Below are 24,375 nucleotides of genomic sequence, written 5' to 3' on the forward strand. Positions count from 1 at the left end.
AACACACCTATGTAACCAGAACCCAGACATTAACAGAATGAATGGTAAGTGGTACCACTTCATCTATGTACAAAAGCGGTACTTAAGCACAATTCTCTCACCTATTTCAAATTATACTTGGTGAAACACATTATGATGAAATACTTGTAACACAGAGCTTCACCACTTTCCTGAGGAAAATGTCAGATTTCCAATCTTATGATTGCAAGTGTTGCACATTATTTGATGTTTTTCAAATACTGGAGGAAGCGGCAGTTAAAAAAAAAAATCACTTTAAATATGTTTAAAGAAATCTATATTTTGAAAAACTTCTGGCTAAATCAGCTAAAATAAACCCTGCTTAGAATTTTCCGTGAATTACCAAAGAGTATATACACTGTTAAAAGTTTTCAAAAAAGCATACTATTATTAAATAAAAATCTTCTAGTTCCCATCAGAGTTAAGATTAATACTATTTATATGTTTATCTTTTATATTTATTATTTAGTTTTGATTTATATAATTTAATGTTCAGTATTAAAATGATTCAAGAATTTTTTTAATGGGCTGGAAACATTATGGCTATAAATTTTTATAACTTCTGGATGCACGTTGTTATTAGATCTATGATAAATACTTTATTTCCAAAGTGTCTTTACAAGATTGCTTAAAAATGCCCTATATTCATCAGTAAATTCCCTCTAGTAAAATTTCAGTAGTCTGGCATTCTAGACTTGCAAAAAGGTACAGAAAGACTTACCGGGTCTTTTTCAATACACATTATATATATATTTCATTATAAAACTGAAAATATCATTTATTTATCTCTTTAAAAGTATCTTTTTCTCACGTTATAACATTTGTTAGGCACAAAAGGAACAAATTATCCATAATAGTGATATGTTCATAACAAAAAGTGCAGCCATTTAAAAAATATGGCACATATTCATGTGTTCATATTAAAGCTCTCTAAAATGTAGTTTGCATGAGGTGCCTAAGTGTGTATTGTATGATTCTTATTACGTGAACTTAAAAATAAAGGAAATATAAACAGATATGTGGGAATGTACACAAATGTTTTTTCTAGAAACAACCACAAGAACCTTTGAGGATACGGACTGGGATGGGGAAAGAAGGAATGATTCCACTTCTTGTTTTATCCTTTTCTGCACCATTTAAATTTATTACTACTGTGTACACTATATTACTATATTTGCTAATGGACCCTTTTGGGTTTTCTTCTTGGTACTTACATTAAAAACAAACAAATGATATATTAAAGAAAAGCATCCTTTCCTACACGAGGGCATCTAATCAACTCTGTAAATAACAGGACTTTATGACTAGCTTTTAGTGGGCAATGAAAGACTGATCCTATTCACACCACCTCTGGCCTACCTCAGGCTCTCCATCTACCTCTCACTGCCCCCATGTTGAGAAGGCAGATAGCAATGCTACTTGGAAAAACAAGGGGAGAGGGCTCAGATTAAAAGATGTTATCAAATAACTGACTTTTCCAGTAGCACCAAAAAAAAAAAAAAAAGTATGTGGGGGAATCAAATTAGTAAGTCAGTTAAAAAGATATAAATCAAAGGCTGGAAGCTAAAAGGAGTTGATATGTTAACAAAAGAATAAAGGTGGTAGAACCCAAAAGCAGAAAATCATCACAAAGACCAAAGCATACAATTCAACAGAGATGCGAAGAATCATTTTAAAGGATTTTATAAATCACCTCCTAATTTATTAACGGGCTCATTGTCACAACATTACTTTAGATGTATGCTTAAGAGAATTTCCTATGTCACACTGGCTTCTGTTTATACTAGCCTGCTGGCATTAACAATATTCAAAGAATATTGATAAGGTATAATAAAGATACGAGAGGATTATTTATAAAGAGCTATCTTACAGAAGGGCAGAGTATGAATGTAATTCTAGTTTCTGTATATCCCTAATCCTCAGTTTCTTATTTATAAAAATGGAGAAATGAAGAGAGAATCATAAAAGATGCCACATGTATATATGATGGTCAGACAGATGCTCAGTAAATAATTTTCTTCCTCAAAAGTAAACTCATATGTATAAATTCTTAGATTGGTGTTCAACAGTTACTTTCAGCTTTCCATTACTATTCCAAGGCTAACAACTGTAGAGCACTTTAGAGTTTATAGTCTGCTTTCATATTGTCTTTCTCAAGAAGGGATCTCTCAACATGCTCCTTACTGTAGCAACTAGAACCATATTATATACATTTTCAGCAAGTGACTATAATCTACATTTCTCCTGGGTAAATTTTCCCCTCCCTTTTCATAGATTTCTGCCCCACCCCCGTCCCCTTTAAGCAAAAATCTTCTCCCTTTCCTTCCAAAGAACTATAATTAAGAGGTGTTGTTCTATGCTAACCTTTAAAAGATCTCTTACTAATCTTCTCTTCTGGGAGGAGCAAACGTTTTAGCTGATGCTTCTAAGGGAGACACATCCACAGAGGCTAGGAAATACATACATACATGCACCTGTTCGAAACTAATTTACTGGATTGGCCAAAAAGTTCATTCAGTTTTAAGTAAAAATGAAAGACGCATTTTTCATTTTCATGAAGAACTTTATTGAACAACGTGTTCACTGACTGAATGAACTTTTTGGCCAACCCAATATTTTGCTGTTCTATAACTTTCCCTGCCACAAGGTTCATTTTTGAAGCAGCTAATCCTAAGGGCTAAAGCAGTGAAATGGGAGGTTAGGGAAAAAAGTACCATGCACAAGCACTTTTATACAGAGGTAGTGGTGGTTAAATATTAGTTTTCTTGGATAAAATAAAGCTTCAAGTTGGGTAAAAAGAATATTAATCATTTAATCTGATATCTATCTCAGAGCTAAACCAAGACACACCAGAGGAATATAAGGTGAGTCTGGCCTATGCTTAGCACTCCTTTCGGACTTAGCTGAGAAACTGAGTAAGTTTCAGCCTTGCTTATCATAACATAAAATGGATATTCTAACTATCTTCCTACTATGTACAAGATTAACTAGGAAACGGCATCTGTTACGGGATGAATAGTGCTCCCTCCTCAAAATTCATATGCTGAAGTCCTGACCCCCAGAACCTCAGAATGTGACTGTATTTAAAAGAGGACCTTTAAAGAGGTGGTTAAGGTTAAATGAGGTCACCGGGGTTGGCCCTGATCCAATGACTGGTGTCCTTACAAGAGATTAGGACACAGACTTGCACACAGGGGAAAATCATGTAAAGACAAGGAAAAGACAGCTACCATACAAGCCAAGGAGAGAGGCCTCAGAAGAAATCAACCTTGTTGACACTTTGATCTCAGACTTCCGGCCTCCAAGACTGGAAATAAATTTCTGTCTAAGCCACTCAGTCTGTGGTACTTGTTAACAGTAGTCCTAGCAAACTAATCCCATATCCAGAAAGTAGCTAGAAAATTGTTTTGTTTTGTTTTGTTTTAATACATTTAAAATCCAAGGATTTTCCCCAAGAATGCCCCTCAAAAATATCTCTACGACTAATAACAACAATAATAATTCCCTAGAACATGCAATTATTATTTGTTGAATTATACTGGCAGTGTCTTTTAAAAGTCATGAGTGGTAATATGAAGGTAACTGCATAATCTGAAAACTGATGACTGAGCATAGCCAAGGGGAAAAAAGAAAGCAATCTGAATCTGATCCACTGGATAAGTAAGCTCTTTTTATCTTTGTACATGCAAATTCCAATATTATTCCAATATAAATTGCTGAAGCTAGTAGACTGACTACTCTGAATCTTTTTTTCTTTTTATTTATTTAGGATTTAAACCCCACTTCTTTCCAAAACGCTTTGTGATTGCTTGAAAATTTGAAAACAAGTTATACAATAAAAATCATGTCAAAATTCAAATGTCGATGTGAGAACCGTCTTTCACATTTTTATTCAAACAAAGCAAGAAATGGTTCTCAACTCAACAGAGGCTTGGAAGAAAAAGCTCTGAAAGTTATAGTTGAAGCAAAGTAGAGTACAGCTATATAATCACCTTTCTAAAGGTTTTTAAAAGCCTGAGTAGACTATTTAGGTGGACAGGAAAGAACAGCTCCTGATGGTTCCTTAAAGTCTTAAAATTGAATAATGAATATAAAGCAACACAACATATTTGGCTTTTATTTTCAGTTTTAAGAAAAAGCTGAATGGATGTAAGATGCAAAGGGACTGTATTTAAAAGTAAATAAAGTTTCAGGTTATTGCTCTTAATAATAGACAAAGAAAGCATGTTCGTTCATAGACAATCATAATCCCTTGTTTTGTATTTTTTTCCCTTGTAAATCTTTAGCACTAATATTCCCAATCCCCCCAAAATGACATTCTAATTATTTAATTTGACTACATGCCAGGTGCTATGCTAAATGATTGCACATGCACTTAAATCTCCACCACAGTCCTGTGAAATGGGTAGCATTTGTGATTTTTAAGTTTATCTTCATTAAACATAATGAATGGATTATACTAGATTTTCAATATGGGGATCCCCAAAACCTGAGCTATACTGAGAACAAAGCTACTAAGAATCAACATATGAATGAGATCAATTTATCTATAGAAGCAATCCACCATAGAAGATGGTTCATACATTTGACTGAAGAGAATGGGCAATGCCTAAGGACTGTCTTAACATCCCTCCACCCCCACCTTGCTTTAATTTCAAGATTTTTAAGCAGTCTTCCAAAACCTGCACTTTGCTATCAGAGAATGGGTCTATCAGTAAATTCTAGCATCTGGTCTACCCAGAAGTTGTACTCCTCATTATGAATGCATAAATTGGCACCCGGTCCTAGTTGGCTTGTTATTAAGAACTACCACTTGATCAAATCTGACAAAATCAAGTTCCGGGACCTTGCAAAGCTGAATACTGGATCTGAGAGCATGGCAGCCATAACCCCATATTCTGGGTCTTGCCTGAGGAGCCAGCAAGTTTCCCCTCTTTGACATCTCTTTGTTCTTTGTCATCCTATCTTTCAGTCTGAGGTAATGCTAACCTCAGTCAGTATACTTCTATAACAAAATTTCCATGTCTACAACAGTAAAAACCATCTAGTCTCCTTCTAGAATCTATGGGCCAATAAAATTTCAAAACATAAACATTCAGAGGGGAAAGTTACCTTTCTTTTTTCTTTGCCAAGTAAGGGTTGTTAAAACATAATCTATTCTTAAAAGAAAGAATATTAACGGGGCGGGGGGGAGGGGAGGTAAAAGGAAAGAATCTCATAAAAGATTCAAAAAATATTAAGTGAATTGGGCTTTAAGGAAAACCCACTAGAGAGTGTTTCTTTTTCTCATCTCAACAAAGATGACCCCAGGGGCAACTGATCTAATTTAGCGACTTCATGAAGCAATTGGGACAACAAAGAGTTGATCACTTTGCCTAAGATCACACAACAGTATCTCAAATCTTGGTTCCCTGCAATTTCCAGCACTTGACTCTGGAACTCGTTCCACAGGAAAAGATGAAACCATGCTACAATGGCAAGCCTTATATTACCCCCCCTTATCCTGATGCCACCGTCACCACTGTGTTTGGTTTTCGGTCTACACACATTTACACTGAGATATTATATTTTGGCATTATTTCTGGCAAATGTAGCATGAAAAGACGAAAGACTAATGAACAAGTGAGGTTTTTACAAACCATATAGTCTCCAGAGGATCTAATGCACCCAGCAACTCTCATAAATCAAATCTCCTTCTAACATTCTTGGCTCAACAATCTTACATTCTACAGAACACTGATTTTAAACACTAAGCAAAAAGAAATCCAGTCATAAAAGCAATTTTTAATTCCTCATTCATACTATAGCATGGACAAGCAGTAGGATTTTTTGGTTTTGCTTTGTTTGGGGAATGAGCAGAATATAGTTATTTGGTCAAGAGTAATTCACAGAAGTGGTGGGACTGAAAATGAGTTTTGGCAATTGGAAGGCATTAAGAACACACAAATTTGAAATCCATATTCAACAGTAAAAGAGTGGAAAAGAAGTAAACAAGACTTCTGTATTCCACCCAATTATTTTAAACTATAGTACTACAAAAAAGACAATTTTTAATTCTTTAATTCCTTCTGTGAGTAGATGGCCCCTCCTTCCGTGTGAAATTTAGTTTGCTTCAGAATATGCACATAAAAAGAGAACTCAACAGCGCAGTGGTAATATTTAGAATAGGCAAGGAGAATTTACCGAAGGCACTGCAAAGGCTAATAAAACTTCATTTCTCTTGTTGTCATTAGACAGCAAACAGTGAATGACCTTGTCCTTTGCAGTGTCAAGCCCTGTGGTCTCAGGCTGTTTTGTCTGACTTTCGATCTCTGATTATCTCCCCTTTCTCCTGGAACACTTTTCCAACTACATGGAAATGGTTTTTATGTTGACATTTCAAAGGTCACTCTACAGAAGCTAACATTGGATTAAGCCATTCTTTATGTGTCATTATGGGAGTCTCATTTATTCTCATTGTCACCAGTTTCAAGACAGCAAACTAGCTGGCTCTCAAAGTTTAAAAAAAGTTCCTGCTCTAATTTGGAGGAATAATAATTATCCATAAAATAGGTGATAGATTAATAGCAACTTGCATATTCATTACAGAGCAAACTAATGTCATTTCTCCACCTGCTGAGGCTTAACTACTGTATTTTCTACCCAGTACTAACTTGTTACAGTTCTTTGAACTTCACTAAGGTGAATCAATTATCACTTACCATTAATAAGCAGAGAGCTATCGGATCCTGGATATGAATAGTTTAGACGACCTGAGGGTAAAAGAAGGCCGTTACTAAATTTATTTTTTTTCATAGATGGTTTAACTGTATTCAACAAAGCTGAATTAATTGTTTAATAGGTATTTAAAAAGCCGTATTATGAGATAAAACTTAGCTGTGCTAATAAACACACAGAGTCAGTTGACATATCAAACAGCATATTCACAAACATTCAAAAAGGGAAAGTTTCAAAGTGGGAAAATAAAATACCCCTTATATTTAACTATTCGGTTATTCTAATTTCCAAATCCCCATCCAAAGGAAATTTTTTATACCATTATGTTCTCATACCAACTCATAATAACAATCTTCATATTTTTTCCCCATAAATGTGCAATTTTTCTTTCATGTGTAGTTTTTCATAGCTTTTTAAAAGTATGTAGTTAGCAGTAGCATTTTTTTATATAATTCGTAACAAAAGTGCCAGTCTTATGCCTACATGTACAGACACACTAATGGGTTTAAATTCAAATTTCAGGGAGTAAGTACAGAAGGTAAAGAGGCACATTTCATTGTACTTACACATGAAGAAAATATCAAAGCACATAGCACAATGCCCAGAGGCACAATAGCATTCAGCAAATGCTGGGTTAATTTCCTTCGAATTTTGAACCTAAAATGGGCACCCAAGACACCCTCCAGAAAAGGGTTTGTGAAAGTCTAAAATTTTGGGAGGATGCTCTACCTTCCAAATTGGTAGCCACAAATAAAGGGGGGGGGGGAATGCATTTCTGTTTTGCAAGAGTTTCTACATGCAAGTTGAGGTAGCTAGACTACACATCATGTAACTAGTTCTATGCTATAAGTTACAAAACTCACTATGACAACATTTTCATGTCTCCATATTCCCCATGCCCTTCATAAGAATGGTGGAGAACCCTCAAGTCTTATTCATCTAAGGAATGGATAGGGGAGCTTCACTGTTAATTACCCACCACTGTCTAGCACTCTATACATCAGGAGCAGTGTGAGAATTTAAAATTGACTCAGAATTACAAACATTCCAATTAGGAAACCAGCAGTCTAAACTCTGACTCCACAGAACCACAACAGACTCTCTAAGACAATGAAAAGGTGGGTAAGCAGAGGCTCTCCCAGGCCTGGAGGCTGGGGCAAGCCTTTCAAGATGCCAGGAAGACTCCACCTAGTTCCAGAGAACACTGCGGGAGCCAGATCTAATACGTGGTCCTATCAATCCACCAGCCACACATTTACAACTCTTTAAAAAGGAACTTTAGACCACAACTATCCTTCAGTCTCTCAAAATCCTACTTCTTTGAAATAGTCTCCACAGAAATAAACTCATGCCATGAAAAGAGAAAACTGTTCTCTGTGGCTAAAAGCTTTAATTAATCCACGTGCAAACCTTGGAGTCTCATGTGAAACAAAATCTGAACTTAATTTTTCTACCATTTAACACCAAATACAAGGATTTAAAAAATTAAGTTGTTAATTGCTCCACTTAAAATTTCAGCATGTTCCTACTTAGGGAAGAGAGGTAGGGATGAAGACGGGCAAGGAGGAGGTGAAAATTAATTTTGATATTTCAATTTCTTCCTAAAAATTGGCTTCATTATTTAATACTCATATGCACACAGTCAAGTATCCAAATCCAGTGAATTCCAGCTGAACTGCTTTAACTACAAGCCCAGATCATATGACCTGTCACAAGTAATATCTTTAATAAAGCATAGACTTGAGATGCTGGAACAAGAACATGACCTTAACTGTTAAAAACTTGGGAGGGAGGGAGGGAGGGAGTGCTGTTTCTGAATCACTTGACTCAAAGTAGCAGCTGATTTTCCATGATGGAACATTTGCATTAATTTTGTAGCTGTAAAACCCTCTGGTAAATGAATTAACAGCTATCACTCATACCATTTTTATTTATCATAAAACATGTTTTAAAAAGATGATATAAGTCAACACAGAAACAAAAATATTTAACAATATTAACTGAAGTTAAGAAAATGTTTTTCTATTTCTAAGAAGATACTCTAATTGGGTATCTAATTGAAGATACTCTAACACTCCAACTGAAACCAGGGCTGTTCCATATGAACTATAATGCTTCTTACTTGATACTAAGGAAGGATAATTAACGATGAGGATCCAAAAAACAAATTCCCAAACTAGCTGGCCCAGTTTAACAAATCAAGTTCCACCTTATCAGAAACTCACCTTTGGGGTACCTTTTACGGAGAGAGAGATAAGAATATTTCAACTTGACAGGCACAAAAATATCCCTTAACTCAGTTCTCTCAGAGTCTGCCTCAACACACACCTCCTAAAGAGATGCCACCCTCCACCCCCAAGGTAGGTAACGTTTGAGACTTTTTCTGATCCTTAGACTTCTAAATGCAGTAGTTCTAACCTTCAGCTAAGACAATAGAGCACTGAAGAATCAGTGGCAAAATTCACAGTTTAACTCTCAAAGTGATACTTGTTTTTATTTTTTGACCTGTTCTCATGAGTCCTGTCAGGCTGGAATTAGTTCTGGCCTCTGAGTAGTAAAGATACCTGTAATATTGTGTTAAACCAGCAGCAATGCCTTCTACTTCAATTTTAAAATATTAGCAGTGACATTAAGAAACCTTTGAAAAAAACTTTCATAATGCTTCCCTATCCTACCTGCCCTTTCCTTCTATAAATTTCTTCTGTAATTAAAATATCTAGAGTCATCCACTCTTGACATCTATTATGGAGAATATATATCACTTCCTTTCTGGAAATTCTCTGAAAGCTCCCATTATAAGTGCCATGGGACAAGTGCCTTGTCTTCTACAAGCCTTTCACCTTCTCCCTGTACCCCTTTTATTTCTGCTCTAATATTCTCTCTGCTCTACGGATGCTAATTTTCACCGGCATTTTTGCACTTTCTATTCCATGGCTAGATTACTGACAATCCCCTCCCTCCCTCTGAGACAGTGGCCCTCTTTCTTTGTTTCCAATGGAGGATATTTTCAAATCTTTTTTTGTTTGCTTGTTTGTTTTTCAAATTTTTTTCCAGGGCGCCTTTCCCAAAAAGGAAACCCCTTGTTATATTAACTCACCAGATTTTATTTCTATCTATATTGCAACAGCCAACCTTCTCACGTAATCATTTCAGCTACTGGCTAACTTTCTTATCTCTTTTAAGTAGTAGCCCCCTTTAGGAACTAGAGCTTTTTTTTTTCCCCTGATAGAACACAGCTTGTGGGATTTCAGTTCCCCAACCAGGGACTGAAGTTGGGCCACGGCAGTGAAAGCCCAGAATCCTAACCACTAGGCCACCAGGGAACTCCCAAGAGCTTTTTTTTTTTTTTAAAACGTAGGTACCTCGAGTTTCCTGTTTGGGCACCAGGTAAGCATTTAATTAGTTCATTCCACTGAACTTAAAACACCAGCACTTCACAAATGAATAAAGTGAAGTAAAATAAAAATCCCTGCGATATCTAAATATGAATATAACCCAGTGTTTGTGGGTTTTGTTTCATTGGTTTCTTTGATAACTCATCTATCTATAAACATACCTCAGGTTTGGGCACATCTAGAATTGAATTCCTCAAGGGAGAAGGAAGGCATTAGGATTTCAGGCAAGTAAACCTATTTAGTGGATAAAATTCAATCTTTGGAGGCTCTTGGTATTGATTGTGTTATAAATGCAAAGAAATACTGCCAGCTCAGCAGTCCTAACCTTAAGGGACGCAATTGACAGGAAAAGCAGTCATCTCTGGAGGCCAGCTGTGGCATTTGGAGCCAGAAGCCTGGCATACATCATGCAAAAGGCATAGACTATATTTGGTGACATGACTCAACCTAGCCAAATATAGGCAACTGATACAGTGTGACTCTGGGGAACTACACTACCAAATTCTACAGCCTAGAAAAGATTCAGACTCGAACTAGGCAATTGTATGCTAAGCATTTGCGAGTTGGAAAGAACCAATATTTATCAACCAGAATGACTAAGAATTGCTGGGGGGAGGAGGTGCTCAAAACAACAGTGTATATTATCATATTCTTTTAAGACACTAACTAAAGTAACTGAGTTAATGAGATGGAAGGAGAAAAGACTAGAAGGAAATACTCTAAAATGTTTCCATTATTTTCAAAATTAGGTAAAGTACCCTTGTTTTCTAAAATTTAACCCAGATACTATTGCTACCGATGATTCAGCAGTAAATGATACAATAAATGTTGCCATTTCAAACACACAAGCAACGAAAAATATCAAATGGTCTATAGCACTATTAGATTTCATGCTATGGCCTTCTCTTTTTCAGTCATGCCAGCATTGTTGGGGTCATGGTACAGGCCAAGGAATGATAACAGGGGATAACTCTGCAAGGTTGTCTAAAATATAGCCATGCAGTCCAAAGAAGTGACAAGAAGCATGAAATTCTGGGTTAGTATTTTTATTGACTCACAGTATAAAAACCTAGACACTCCAACAAAAAAGGAGAGGTTTTCAGTGGACATCGTTAAAAATTTCTCATAGGGAAAGGATAGGCATGGACTTAGGTCCATTTCTAAAACCGATTAAAAGGTTTATGCACATGACACAACACACACACACACACACACACACATACATACATACACACATATACATTACTTGTTATTGTTTAACTAGAGATGCTTCTCCTGATTTTGCTCCTGCTAATTTTATTTAGCTCATATCTAAGTAAGCCAAAGCTATACTGCCATAAATAATTTTTTAAAGGAGGTGCTGTAACTGCCTTTCTGCATCTGCTGTTTTTACCAACACTGCCTGAGACTTGCAGCAAGATGGCGCTGTGGGGGCCTGGATGACGCAAGCAAGGTCCAAGAAATGTGGAATAAATTCAATTTCTGAATACCAGCTTTATACTCACACAAACGCAGAACACGTATCAATATGAACTAATAAAAATGTGCTCACTATGTTCTATCATTTAATGATACAAGGATAATCATTTTTAATAATTTCTTCCAATGACCTAAAAGTAACTCCCCAAATCATAATCAGTAACCTTATTCTACCCCCTGACCTATCTGTGATACAACCGACTTCCAGTAAAGACGTTTCCACTCAAAACTACAAAGGAGATACTGGCTGGGGCTGACATCAACTGGATGGAGAGTCTTGCCCCCTCCAAAAGAGCCATTTAAATTACACACAGTTTAGGCTACACAAAACCCCTCTCCAGGACAGATTTGACTTTCAGTTTAAAGACCGGGGCTTGTAAAAACTACTTGACTTCTCTTGCCTACCTCTCTAGGTTCATCTCTCACAATGCCATTTCCCTTCCCACATGAGGTACTCTGCACGTTCAGAACTACAAGCCCATTAACTTTTACTTCTGGGTCCCTCCCTCTGTCTGGAACGCCTTCCTTTCTCTTTGGCCCCAGTATTTCACCACTCAAGCCTCTGCCGTTCTGTCCAGGTAGCTTCTTTCTTAGGCCTCACATCCTATGGAAAGTTCCTGCCTCAAGCCACGGGCTCCCTGGTTCAGACAGCCTTATGGGCTCCATAGAGCACGCTTTACACTTATTATACTATATATATATATATATATATATATATATTTTTTTTTTTTTTTTTTTTTTTTTTTTTTTGCGGTACACGGGCCTCTCACTGTTGTGGCCTCTCCCATTGCGGAGCACAGGCTCCAGACGCGCAGGCTCAGCGGCCATGGTTCACGGGCCCAGCTGCTCCGCGGTATGTGGGATCTTCCCGGACCGGGGCACGAACCCGTGTCCCCTGCATCGGCAGGCGGACTCTCAACCACTGCGCCACCAGGGAAGCCCTATACTATATTTAAATCACCTATCTCTAAGCTCTGTTCCTAGTCTAGGGCAACAAAATCTTTGAGGATAGATTTCACGTCTTGCATCCCGGAGCTTAGAGCAGAGAAAGGTACTCAATAAATAGCTGTTGAATAAGTGAATAAAACAAAGCTAGCAGCTGGTGGTCTCTCTGCCATGAAACACCCAGTGAAAAGTGCAGAGTCGGACCAATCCCATCTTGTGAGCTAGGTCAAATTACTCAGTTTCTCTGAAGTAAAACAGAGATATTTCTATTTACATGTGACAAATTCATGAGATAATTTTTGCAGAAAGCCCAGAAAATTCTCCCAGTATAGAGTATGTGCTCAATTAATATTAATTCCTTTTCTGTCACTAACTTATAAGCCAAAGATAACCAACAGTTTTCTACTTGTGAGAGAAAGAAAGGAAGGATTCCTCTTAGCCAAATAAGACCCAAACTGGAACCTTGGAGAAGGGAGTGGCTATCTGCGGGATTTTTGGCTTCAGAGAAATGAGAGTTTGCTAACGTTCTGAGTTACAAACAAGGATATCACTCTTCTCTGGGGGAGAGAAGAGAAAAAACCTAACTCTTTACTTTTATGATAGCCAAACAGGCAAAGTAGCAGAAATATTTTAGGAAATGTGAAAATTCAAAGGAACTTAAAAATGTTCCTTTTAACAAAAGCCAAGGAGGATCTCTTCTGTACCAATAGCTCAGATCTAATTTTTCAATTGTGATAGGATAGCTGAAAACCAGAATGTATAGTGGCCAAAAAAAAAAAAAAAGAAAAGAACCTCTATCTTTAAGGTAAGTAAAGCAATGGGATTTGTTTCTACAGATTGAGGAAGGGTTCGGAATAAAAGAAGGTTTCATAACAAAAGAAGGTTTGCTTTGACTATAACTCAGGGCAGGTGCAAAGATGGAAGATCTAAAAGCATCTAAGAATTTCAGGCAGAAGGGAATGTCTAGAGAGTCACTAGCAAAGAGCTGACCCAATTAAGGAATTTGAAAGATTTCCTACTGCCAGTAAATCCAACAACAAACCAGCAAGCAGGAAGGCAGGCTATTTTTATCCCTGCCAGAGGCCTTCTGACTCTGGATGCTGCATTTAGAGGACAGAGCAACAAGATAACTTGCCTTAAGAGGATGTTATGATACCAGTGATAAATGGCAATATTTTAAGCTTTAAAAAATTAGGCATAGCTTTTATCTGCAGTAAACCAGCCAAAGCCAGTTAAAAAAAAAAGAAAGATAATATAATGGAAAGAAAAGTGGAAAAACAGACCAATGGATAGTAGAAAAGCTGTAATAATCCAGAAACAAAGCCAAGGCAGTAAATTAAAATTCTACCTTGCAAGAAGGTTGATTAAAAGAAGCATGTGTTATAAGAGACATATTTTAAAAGAACCAGTGAATAAAAATAAATAATTGTAGAAGTGGCCAGAAGGTAAAGATGATGTTGAGCAACGGCTCTCTGTACTGACATGAAGAAGACCAAGACAAACTTAGGAAATCCCTAGGTACTATAAACTAAGTTACTTGCAAATGATTGAGAACTTTAGAGATGAAATAAGCCATTCTTAACACTGGTTACTTAAGTGCAAACCCCAAAAAGCCATCAGCAAAGTCAGTAGTTGGCTTTCTGCATACATATCATCAACCCTAATCACTTACTTAATATAAATTCTGATGACTTTATTGAACCTTCATGAAGAATGCACTTGGATTTCATGCCTAATCTGATTTCATCTTTTGTTGTCTCAAAAGGCCAGTTCTTATTTTCCTTTATCAATACTAAAGGCACTGAGTCTTCCTCGTATTAATTAGCCCTCAAAACTAAAAAGCAGGCTGTTCAAAGATAACCGCAAATTATTTGGAGAATAAGTTGCATGAGGCCAAGAGTCTTAGTTTTTATTTCCTGATATATCCCAACAGCCTGAAACAGTGCTTGATATTTATTTGTTTTAAGAACAGCCTCCCACAGCTTCAGACTTTACATACATATCTAAAGTGGTTCTCAAAGTAGAGGGAGGCTGAGGTTGAGGAGGGAGAGAGTCTATCTGAATCACTTCCAGAACACATATGCTTAAGTCTCACGACAGACCTGGTGAATCAGAATCAGCGAAAAGAATAAGCCAGCTTGAAAAAGTTCCCTCAGTGATTCTATTTTGACCTCCACCCTCCAAGAGGCACCCTTCAATAAGAAATCAGCAGGTGTGAGATCTGAATCTTTTACAGAAGATTATGATAAAATACAGATTTTAAATTCTGTCCCCAGTCTCCTACAGAGAAATTAAGAAACCTGAATGCCTGCTCTCTGTCTAAAGTATACTAAGACAAACTTTTTTAATGTTTGTTTCCCTCACAAATGCTACACAATAAATACCTAAGCTACTGAACCAGAAGTCAGAGGCTATGTGTTCCTATCTTGATTCTCTAGGCACCAGTTAGTCGAGTGACTTTACAAAAGCGGTTGTATCTCTCTGAACTGCAGTTTCTGCAACCGTATATTGGAGATCGCAAAACTCACATGGAAGGTTATTATAAGGATTTAAATTAGAGATAATTCTCAGAAGTGGCAAAGAATAAAAGCCAGAGAAATGGTATCAGAAGTAACTGCCCTTTCACTTGAAACTGGTTGTTAACACTGTTTCCTATACAGAATGTCCAGGTCTACCTCAAAAAAGAAATATGCAGCTCAGCATCAAATGTGTCCTGTGGTCTACTACTACTCAGGACACGGAATACACTCAAATGTGTGTGGAGCTGGAATACAAGCAGAAGCTAAAATGTAAGGTACTTCCAAACCATGTGGTTGAAGAAAGCCATCTCCCCCTCCTAACAAGGGCTACCATGTTACTCCACTCCAGGGTGCACCCCTCCTGTCACAGGGCTCCCCCTGCCCCCTGGCACTGTGCCAGATGTAGCCTGACAAGTCCACACTCCTAGACATGCCTCAAAAGGCAATAAGATGGCTTCAGATGCCAGAGACAACATTCCAAAATGCTACTTGGTGGAGATGATAATCTAGGATAAGGTAAGCGACTCCTCCTCACTCCTCTTTGTCCTCGTCCCCACTATTTCCTCTATTAAATTCCTTTTTTTGTTATGTTCTTTTTTGGTAATGGGGGACATTCTAATGGTACGAGTTTAAAGCGGAACAATTAGAGAAGTTCTCTACAGCAGTGTTTCATAACCTCCCATGATTATTAAGACCTACTTCAATCAAAATATTTCAGAGGCTCCCCACCATAACACCTGAAGCCCTCAAGCCCCACGCCAGTGGATACTACAAGTAAAACAACCACAACAAAAACCCTTAATAATAAAAGGCTACTATGAATTCAGCATCACCTTTAAATATATTTTCATTGTATTACATCAGCATCCATGTGCTTTTGGAAGATAATCATGTAACACATACATGACAAATCTATCATCTAACTAGAATGCTTGGTTCTAATAGGTTCCTAGACCCCATCAAGTAATTCCCATGGCTGAAGAGGCCCGTGGTCCACAAATTGAGAACAGAAACATTATATCAAGCCAAGTTTAAACAACTGCTTCCTTGACATAGTATTTTTGGGCCTATCTCAAAAAGAAAAAATGCAGTCTAGAAACAAAGCCTTCACTCAACTGAATAAATTTGATTGATTTCTGGTTCTATCCCTTCTTACAAGCTACTCAATATTAAATGCTGCCACACCCCAACTCACATGAAATCCATGATACTTTCAGTCATTCAACTATAAAAACCTTCAACTTTGTCACTGAGAAATACCATGCCAGAGAGACTGCGTGGAATTGCTGATAGCAACTTAAAGATCACTAAATTCAATCCCTCCATTTCCTCCTGCAGGTAGAGAAACCAGGATCTAGAGGGAAGTGACTGACTTAAGCCATGTAACTGTTAATGGCAAAACCAGGTCTTAATACACTCCTAAATGCTTCTCTTTATTTTTAACAATTTGGTAAAGTCTATTATAAGCTAACAACTTCTGATCTTTTACAATAAAGAGATCAAGTGGCCAATTTAAATATCTCCATTTAATTAACCATGCCAGACATTTATTATTTGGAATACTATAGCCAGTAGAAGTTAGACTTTTTTTCTTTTCTAGATTCTTTATACTAATTAACACTAATTACTCATGGCTGCTCTTCAGAATGAAGATCTGCACTTTAGTGCTGGTTTCTCAAGAATTAAAAAAGGGTCCTCTAATTGGTTGATTCCTCCTTCTCTTCCCAATGCATAACAACTGGCATCAGCCCAGTTGGATTCCAAAGAGATTATGGAACTGCTCTCCCTTCGGAATTCCACTAATGTTCTTAATTGACTGGTTACCAGGTAATACCCAGAATAAAACAAAGCCTTGCTTTTAGAACAGAGTGTGCTAGTGTGGGACTGAATTCAGACTCGGTCTATCAGACAAGATAATGAAGCCCAGAGGCAGCCTAGCCATCTCCATATCTGATTTGAAAAGTAGTAACTAGTTTAAAACTAGCTAAAAGGTATTCCTTTTGCAAATTTTTACTGCTGAACTGCAACAAATGCATCAAGTTTTTTCTCTTTTCCCTCTTGTAACTTAGGTAATGAGGATAGTGGCAACATGAGGGGAAAAAACTAAGGAGTAGTGAATAAAGAAATTCACAAATCAGGTATACACAGCTGCTAAGTGAATCAACTGCCTACAATATTCAGGTAGAAATTCCATGCCTGTCAGGAAGAAATAATTTTGTGGCACAATTGTGCAACTATTCTGCTTCCTGTTGTTAAATTGAATGCAAAGAGAATCTTGCATATTTTTATGACAGCTATGAATCAGGTGGCATTGCTTCCACTCCCTTAAAGTCAGCAAATAACATATTCCAGGATTATATAACAGGATTAAAGAAAGTCTTAAGACCTTCACAGACAACTCACCATTGTATTTACTCCATAATCAAAAAGGCTTTCATTATGCAGATTATTAGCATATAGGGCTGTTCTAGTAGCTGTCAGGAAATGAAACAGCAAGTCACCTCTCTACAGAATTTTATAATATAGAAGGAAAAAACAGAAAAATAATAAGTGACACTATCAAAAGGTACAATATATTATTAATTTGGACATGGTGCATGAACAAAACGGATCTCTGTAAATGTTCTGGACCTCCTTCTACTTTTTTACACGGTAGGGAGGTCCCTAATATTTGACACTGACAAACTGCTGACAAAATCTGAAAACCTTACTACTTGAATTTATTCAGATTTCATTTCTGAATGGAAAATATTTTTGTCTGTCCACATGGTAATATCTATACTTACTAAGCTGTACACAGTACTTAGTGTGAAAATGTACAAGATCACAGAAAAGCACTCACTAATGTGCTACCTGACTGCTGCTTGTTTTTTGATTTGGTATTTCTAAGTGTTAACTGTCACATATAGTTTATTCCTTTACCAATCCCTGCCCTGAATGTGAGTCTAACAAAATCAAGTTACAACAGCCATAAAGTACGTGAGCCTTAATACAGTTGTAAAGAAAAAAAAAAAAAAGTTAATGAGTTAAAAGCACCTTTGAAAGAAATCGTTAGGCTCTTCAACCTTCTAATAACATAAAAAGTTTACTGTCATTTTCCCCTCTGCCCCCCTTTACCCTCATCTCTCACCCAGGTAAAAGCAGAGTTGCAACAATGTTTTAAGATACCTACTCAGTTTTCCTGGGCTCAAGACTCTCTGTGCTCAATGTTCAGGATTAAGATAAGGGACTGCTTGAGTAATTATGGGCCCCCATCACTGATGACATACGACAAATTCCCCCTTTGTGACAACTGCTCGTATGATTTTCGGAACAAATAAGAACAAGGGTCAATATTCTATCACAAACACATGGAGGGCAGAGGACAGAGGACCACTACTTTGTACTTACGAGTACATATTATATTAAAAATAGGGCAGATGAGGATCTGGCCAAGGCACAGGAGCATTTAGTATGAACCAAGTTGGTTTCACTTCAGAGCCTAGAGTAAGGAAGACTTCAATCCAAGGCTACGAGCACATCCGTGTTCACAAACATCACATTTTGTCCTCCCAGGCATTGCCCTTTCCCCTCCTCCCCTTGAAAAATTTAAAACAAAATAAAACAAAACAAAAAACAACAGCAATCCTCAACGTGGAAAAGTATAGTCACACAGTTTGAAACCGACACCTCTGTAAACTCTGCCTGCACTGTGCTGTGAGGAATCAGAAAAATCCTGACCAACAGTAAACCAAAAAGGAGACAGTGGGTCCGAATTACGAATACACCCTGCACCAGTAATACACAGAAAATCATGCCCCAGCACTTTGCCCCCTTCTTCCTCACAAAGGAAGTTACCTCAACACAGAAGCCCAGGTCCCATCCTACGGCACAACTAAATCAAGCAAAAGAGAAAGAATGTTTAGGATGTTCCATTTCAGCAGTCAGGAAAGGGAGAGTGGGGAAGAAGAGGAAACCACCTCACTTCTAATAGCCACACGCGAAGTTCAACTGTAGCCACGTCTATGAACTGTATTCTTTGCTGTGTGCCTTACTCCATTACTCATGAAGCTTCTAGGCGTAAGGCAATTTTCTGCTCCCCAGAGACTGCAGCCACTCCCCTGCTATGCTGCTTTGAATTACTTGGTATCACCCAAGCAGAGCAAGAAAGAACCAGCCGAGTTCAGGAAGGCTCCAGCCAGGTTTACAGGGCTGCTGCCTGGAAGACTCTGAATCTTCAACACTTGTAATATTTAAAGATCCCCCAATTCACCAGAAGACATTTGATACCACATAATGGTAATTTGTTAAGAAGGAGAAATTTGATTATGAATCCAAGTAAAATTTAGCCGTTTTGCTTTATCCGTGTCTTCTTTATGGTACTTTGTATCATGGCCCATTAAATATCCCTTGAAGAAAAACGTCCATCTAATCCTTTAAAAAGGTGACTGGGGAGTGGGGTGCAGAGCAGTGCATAGTTGTCTCTCCTCAAATTGCCACAGGCAAACTGATTTAAATAGGAAAAGGTTAAATACTGTAAGAGATTACATCTCCCCACAACTATTTCAAATAAATCATTTAAATAATATTACAGCAACAGAACTTATTCGGTAAAAGTCCCTTTCATTTTTTAGAACTGTATTTACTCTGAAACTCAGATTTATAACTGAATGATATTGTCAGCAATTCTCATGGAAGGTTTCCAGAGCTATCTCAGTGTACACAAAGTCAGTATACAATATCTGTTCAAAACATCTGTATCGGTATACAACATCTGTTCTTGAAAATACCGAGCTAAGTGACTGCAATTTGGAGTATAGGAATATTAAAACAATTGTGGATCGAAGGAAAATTTAAGGTTTTCTGGTTATTATTTATGATATCTTTTTAAAGCAGCACTAACTTCATTCCTTCCCCTACTATAAAGATATAGAATTTAAATAATTATCCCAACAGTCACTCTCTCCCACAGTGACATAAAAAATCTTATAGAAAATTAACAAAACTGGCTTTGTATACTAAACTTTCAACTGAGTTTCATGATTTTCTTCTAGAGATTATTATAAATGGTTCTGCTTAGCAGCAAAGAAAAGAGGCACAGATGGAATCATCACTTGCCCACTCGTTGAAGCATTTGTTTCAAACAAATTCACAGCCATGAAAAATAGTTTGGAGAGGGCCCCTAATTTAATGTGTAGATAAGGAAAAAAAAAATCTCAGAAGTATTTTAAAATGCAAGGTCACAGTACCTTCAGCAGTCTGGAATTAAATGCATAGCATTTTTGGAGTAGGTCCAGCTCTTAAAATAAGTTCTTATTAAATTAATGCATGAGGCAAGTGAGGCAGTAAGGTCTAACACACTCCCACTACTTACTTGACTGACACATGCAATAGGTTTCTCGGGCACAACGGGAATATGTAAAAGACTGGCACTTTAAACAACTTGCATTTCTGAATGCAATCATCATTGCCCACATGCAAATTAAGTATTTAAAATGCCTGAAACTCAGAGGGACTGGGGTAGATATGCTGAGCTTCCCCTTCCAAAAACTGGAAGCAAGATACTTCCTATAACAATATGAAGAGTGGAAGACTCTAATTTCACAGTATTCTGAAGAAAAATAAAATGATATTCTGATTCATAATTTAGTTAATTAATATCTGAAGAACAACTATATAATGTTTTGACAATTTACAGATTGCCTTTGTTCTCTCAATAATTTTGCTGTCTCATTTGGCTTTCTAGTGAAATGAAGCAAACTGGATATTAAATTGTTTTCGTATATATGATTTAAAACACTCAACCACTACTATGAAACTCTGAATTGTTCTACTCTGACATCTGATAATTTTCAAATACTCGTTTTTGTCTCTTTATTCCAGTGCTGTCTCCCTCTGCTTCCATTCCATGAACTACTGCTTCTTGGTTTATACATATATTCCTTTATTCCCTTCACATACAGGAAAGAAAATTTTAAAAGTCTCCTTAATTTTTAGAGGTTTCTCCTACTGTACACTGAATGTAATACCACTTCATGAATCTTTATTTCACTGTGTCCAAACTATGCTTCATAAGGGCTGAAAACAGATGCACTCGCACGTGTTTTTAATCGATTTCATGCTGCTCCATTTCTAAACAATAAGTAGCAATTTCACAGGCAGGAAAAAACATAAATAACAGTAAGATACAATACCTCCCAAATAATCATCTCAGCATCTACAATAGTAAAAGATTTTCCTGTCCAGGTGAAGAAAATACTTGATAAGCCTAATAATTATAGTAGCAATGCACAAGCTGCCATCTCAGAGATCAAAATTCAAAAATTAGTCTACAGAGCAGGCTCTTAGCTTGTAAGACTGGGTGTGCAGTGAGGAAAATGAAATCGTTCTCTGGGGAAGAAGTGCTACAGACTGTCACTTGTGTTGGTTATGGAGAAGGCAGTACATAATTTTGTGGATAAAAATACTACATACAGACATGCCAGCTGATCAGTGAAAGGACATGGAGATAAGGCAGAGGGAGGACCCTTTTCTTCTCCAAGAGGTAAACCTCTGTACATGGAGAAAATGACAGTAGCCTTAAAATTCTTAGAAAAACTATTTTTAAATGAACTGTAAAAATATATATATATAAATTATGAAATGAAGGCTAGCTATTTGTTTGCACATTTCTTTAAAAACAAAAGGTTGCTAAACAAGCCAACTGGAATCAACAGCATATTCATAAAAGATAAACTCAAAAATTATATTTGGAAGTTCCTAGGCATATTAACATCTTGTCTGTTGATGGCAAAAATAAAATAAAATTTTAAACCCACTTCATTAAGGGAGATTTTTTTCTTTTTTCCCAAAAGGATAAGGCAAATTCAATTTGGGGTTTCTTTTTTTTAATTTAAATAAATAATACAGCCTTAACGACTTCATTCAATTGACAGGTCTTGTATCAATTTTAGGCTTCATTATTTAAACACATACACACAAACGACATATCTATGAGGAATTGCAAATGAAAATAAAAATAAATGAAAAACAACAACAACAATAAATAAATGAAGTCATTCATAATATATTTTATGATTATTTTTAAGATAAAACTAACCCAAATATAAAACCTGCCTCCATATGATAGTTTTTTAAAAACAATTTTCAAATTAATTTTTTGAAAGGCATATTATTCTATACTAGTCTCATAGAAATAATGCCCATTTTCTGTTTTATCTGTTTCTAAGGAAGCAGAGCTCATGAAGAGGCTATTTATTCATTTTCAAAATGGACAGGCAGTTTTATATACTTACTTTAAAAGGACAATGTGTTAGATTTTTTAAAGATATTCAGCTTTTATTATCACCTTTAAACAAAATTTCACAATAGAACCACTGTTAAAATCAAACACAGTTTTCCTAAAATAGCTATCTAAATCAGAGGCGAGTTTGACAAGAAATAAAGTATTCCCCTGAGCAAAACTGCACTGCGATAGACTACAATGGTATAAAGTTCATCATCTTGGTTTAAAAAAAAAAAAAAAATCAAACATAACTGCAGTCTGGCATTTTAGGACCATGAACTCATCTGTGAATTCCTTACTTCTCTTAGAAGGAAAAAATACACAAAGTTCATTTAATATGCTTAAGTCTCCTTGGCACTCATATTGAAACCGGTTTTCTCATTTCATAAGCATGAAAACAGACTTAATAGATGTTTAGTAATACTCGATACCATTTATTGAGTGTCTTCTCAATGAACTGGCAGTATGCTGTATTTTATAGACACATGATATCATTTAATCCTCATAACCACCACAAGACTATAGTGGCAGAATGGCAATTTATTTTTTTTTTTTATGGTACGCGGGCCTCTCACTGTTGTGGCCTTTCCTGTTGCGGAGCACAGGCTCCGGTCGCGCAGGCTCAGCGGCCATGGCTCACGGGCACGTGGGATCCTCCCGGATCGGGGCACGAACCCGTGTCCCCTGCATCGGCAGGCAGACTCTCAACCACTGCGCCACCAGGGGAGCCCCAGAATGGCAATTTAAATCCAGGTCTATGTGACTGCAAGACCCATGGTCTTTCCATCATGCCACACTTCCTCTTTTATGTCATAATTTCACAAAACATTTGTGTTCCCACGTTAGGTCAATCAGTTAATTTTTTCTGTCACCAGACTTAACTTTTAATTATCTCTACAGAATCAGCCTAAAGAAACCTAATTTAGGTAAAAAGTGGTAAGAATAAATTTAAAAGGGAATATAGAATAAAGGCAGAAGTGTACACAATGAGCCACTTAGCAAACTAGAAGAAAAAATAAACCTGAGTTGTCCTCACTGTATCCGATAAACCAAGGAAATGTTGTTAATTCTATTAGAATAATGTGTGCAAACTCTTACATAAATACTAGTTAGAAGCTTACTTCTTAGAAGCATCACATAATAAAGTGTTTATACTGCTGCCATTTGTAAACTGTTTTCTCTGATAAAAGACATAGGTACTTATCATGAAAATGAGTTCTAATTATTATCCCTATTATCTAGTACATAAGAGAAGAGGCTCTCAAAAAAAAAAAAGTTGCTGAGGAAATCAATTAAGGAAAAAAAGTGTCCTTTAGAAACTTTTTCTGTACTTAACTTTTCATTCTGAAACAATCATAGATTCACATCAAGTTACAAAGAGTAGTACAGATAGATTCTGTGTACCCTTTTTCCAGTGTTCTCAACTGGGAACATCTTACATAACTATAGTACAAAACCAGGAAAGTGAGACTGTATAATTCACAGACTACTCAGATTTCTCCTTTAGCTACTTTATTTTAAAGTGTGCAGTTTTTCTGGTGCTAGACAGGGCCTTAGACTCTCCTAATTTTTCTGATGGGAAAACAAAGGTTCGAAGAGGCTGAAGGACTAGCCAAAGTCAGAATGCTAAGAAGTGACCAAAAAAAAAAAGCCAATTCTGAGAGACCTCTTTCCTCAGAAACAAAGTATGCAATCAGATTACAGGCCATCAGAATTCCCTGAGGAATTCAGTCAAGCCCTTCAAAATAATCCCACTTCAAAGTTAGTTCATCAGATGGACACATATTTTTTCACATATTATTTTTCATTTCTCCAGACCTCAAAAAAATTCCTCATAAAAAAATTTATTGTTATAGGTTTGCTGAAAAATAGTATTACTGCATCAGTAATATGATAAACCAAACTCAAAGGAAAACTAGGCCAAGCTGGTTACCACTTGAAGTCACAGGCTCTTTGCCACCTTTGATCCCAGCACAAAGCTGTGTTGGCACAAAGCAGGCTCAGAAACATTGGATGAATGAATGAATGAATGAATGAG

At 36.7% G+C, this 24,375-nt stretch overlaps 1 protein-coding gene across 2 annotated transcripts in view; it reads right to left on the reverse strand.

Annotated features, from left to right (window-relative positions):
- CPEB4 (cytoplasmic polyadenylation element binding protein 4) overlaps positions 1 to 24,375 on the reverse strand; it is a 64,112-nt gene that overhangs the window by 19,160 nt on the left and 20,577 nt on the right. The window contains exon 3 of one of the 2 annotated variants that reach the window (XM_082837165.1): positions 6,720 to 6,770. The exons of the other annotated variant lie outside the window; for it this stretch is intronic. Within the exon in view, the coding sequence (XP_082693291.1) occupies positions 6,720 to 6,770 (51 nt within the window). The remainder of the gene's footprint in view (positions 1 to 6,719; positions 6,771 to 24,375) is intronic. 2 annotated transcript variants of the gene reach the window in all.

Source organism: Leucopleurus acutus (assembly GCF_964270905.1).
Source record: "Leucopleurus acutus genome assembly, chromosome: 3".
Lineage (NCBI taxonomy): Eukaryota > Metazoa > Chordata > Mammalia > Artiodactyla > Delphinidae > Leucopleurus > Leucopleurus acutus.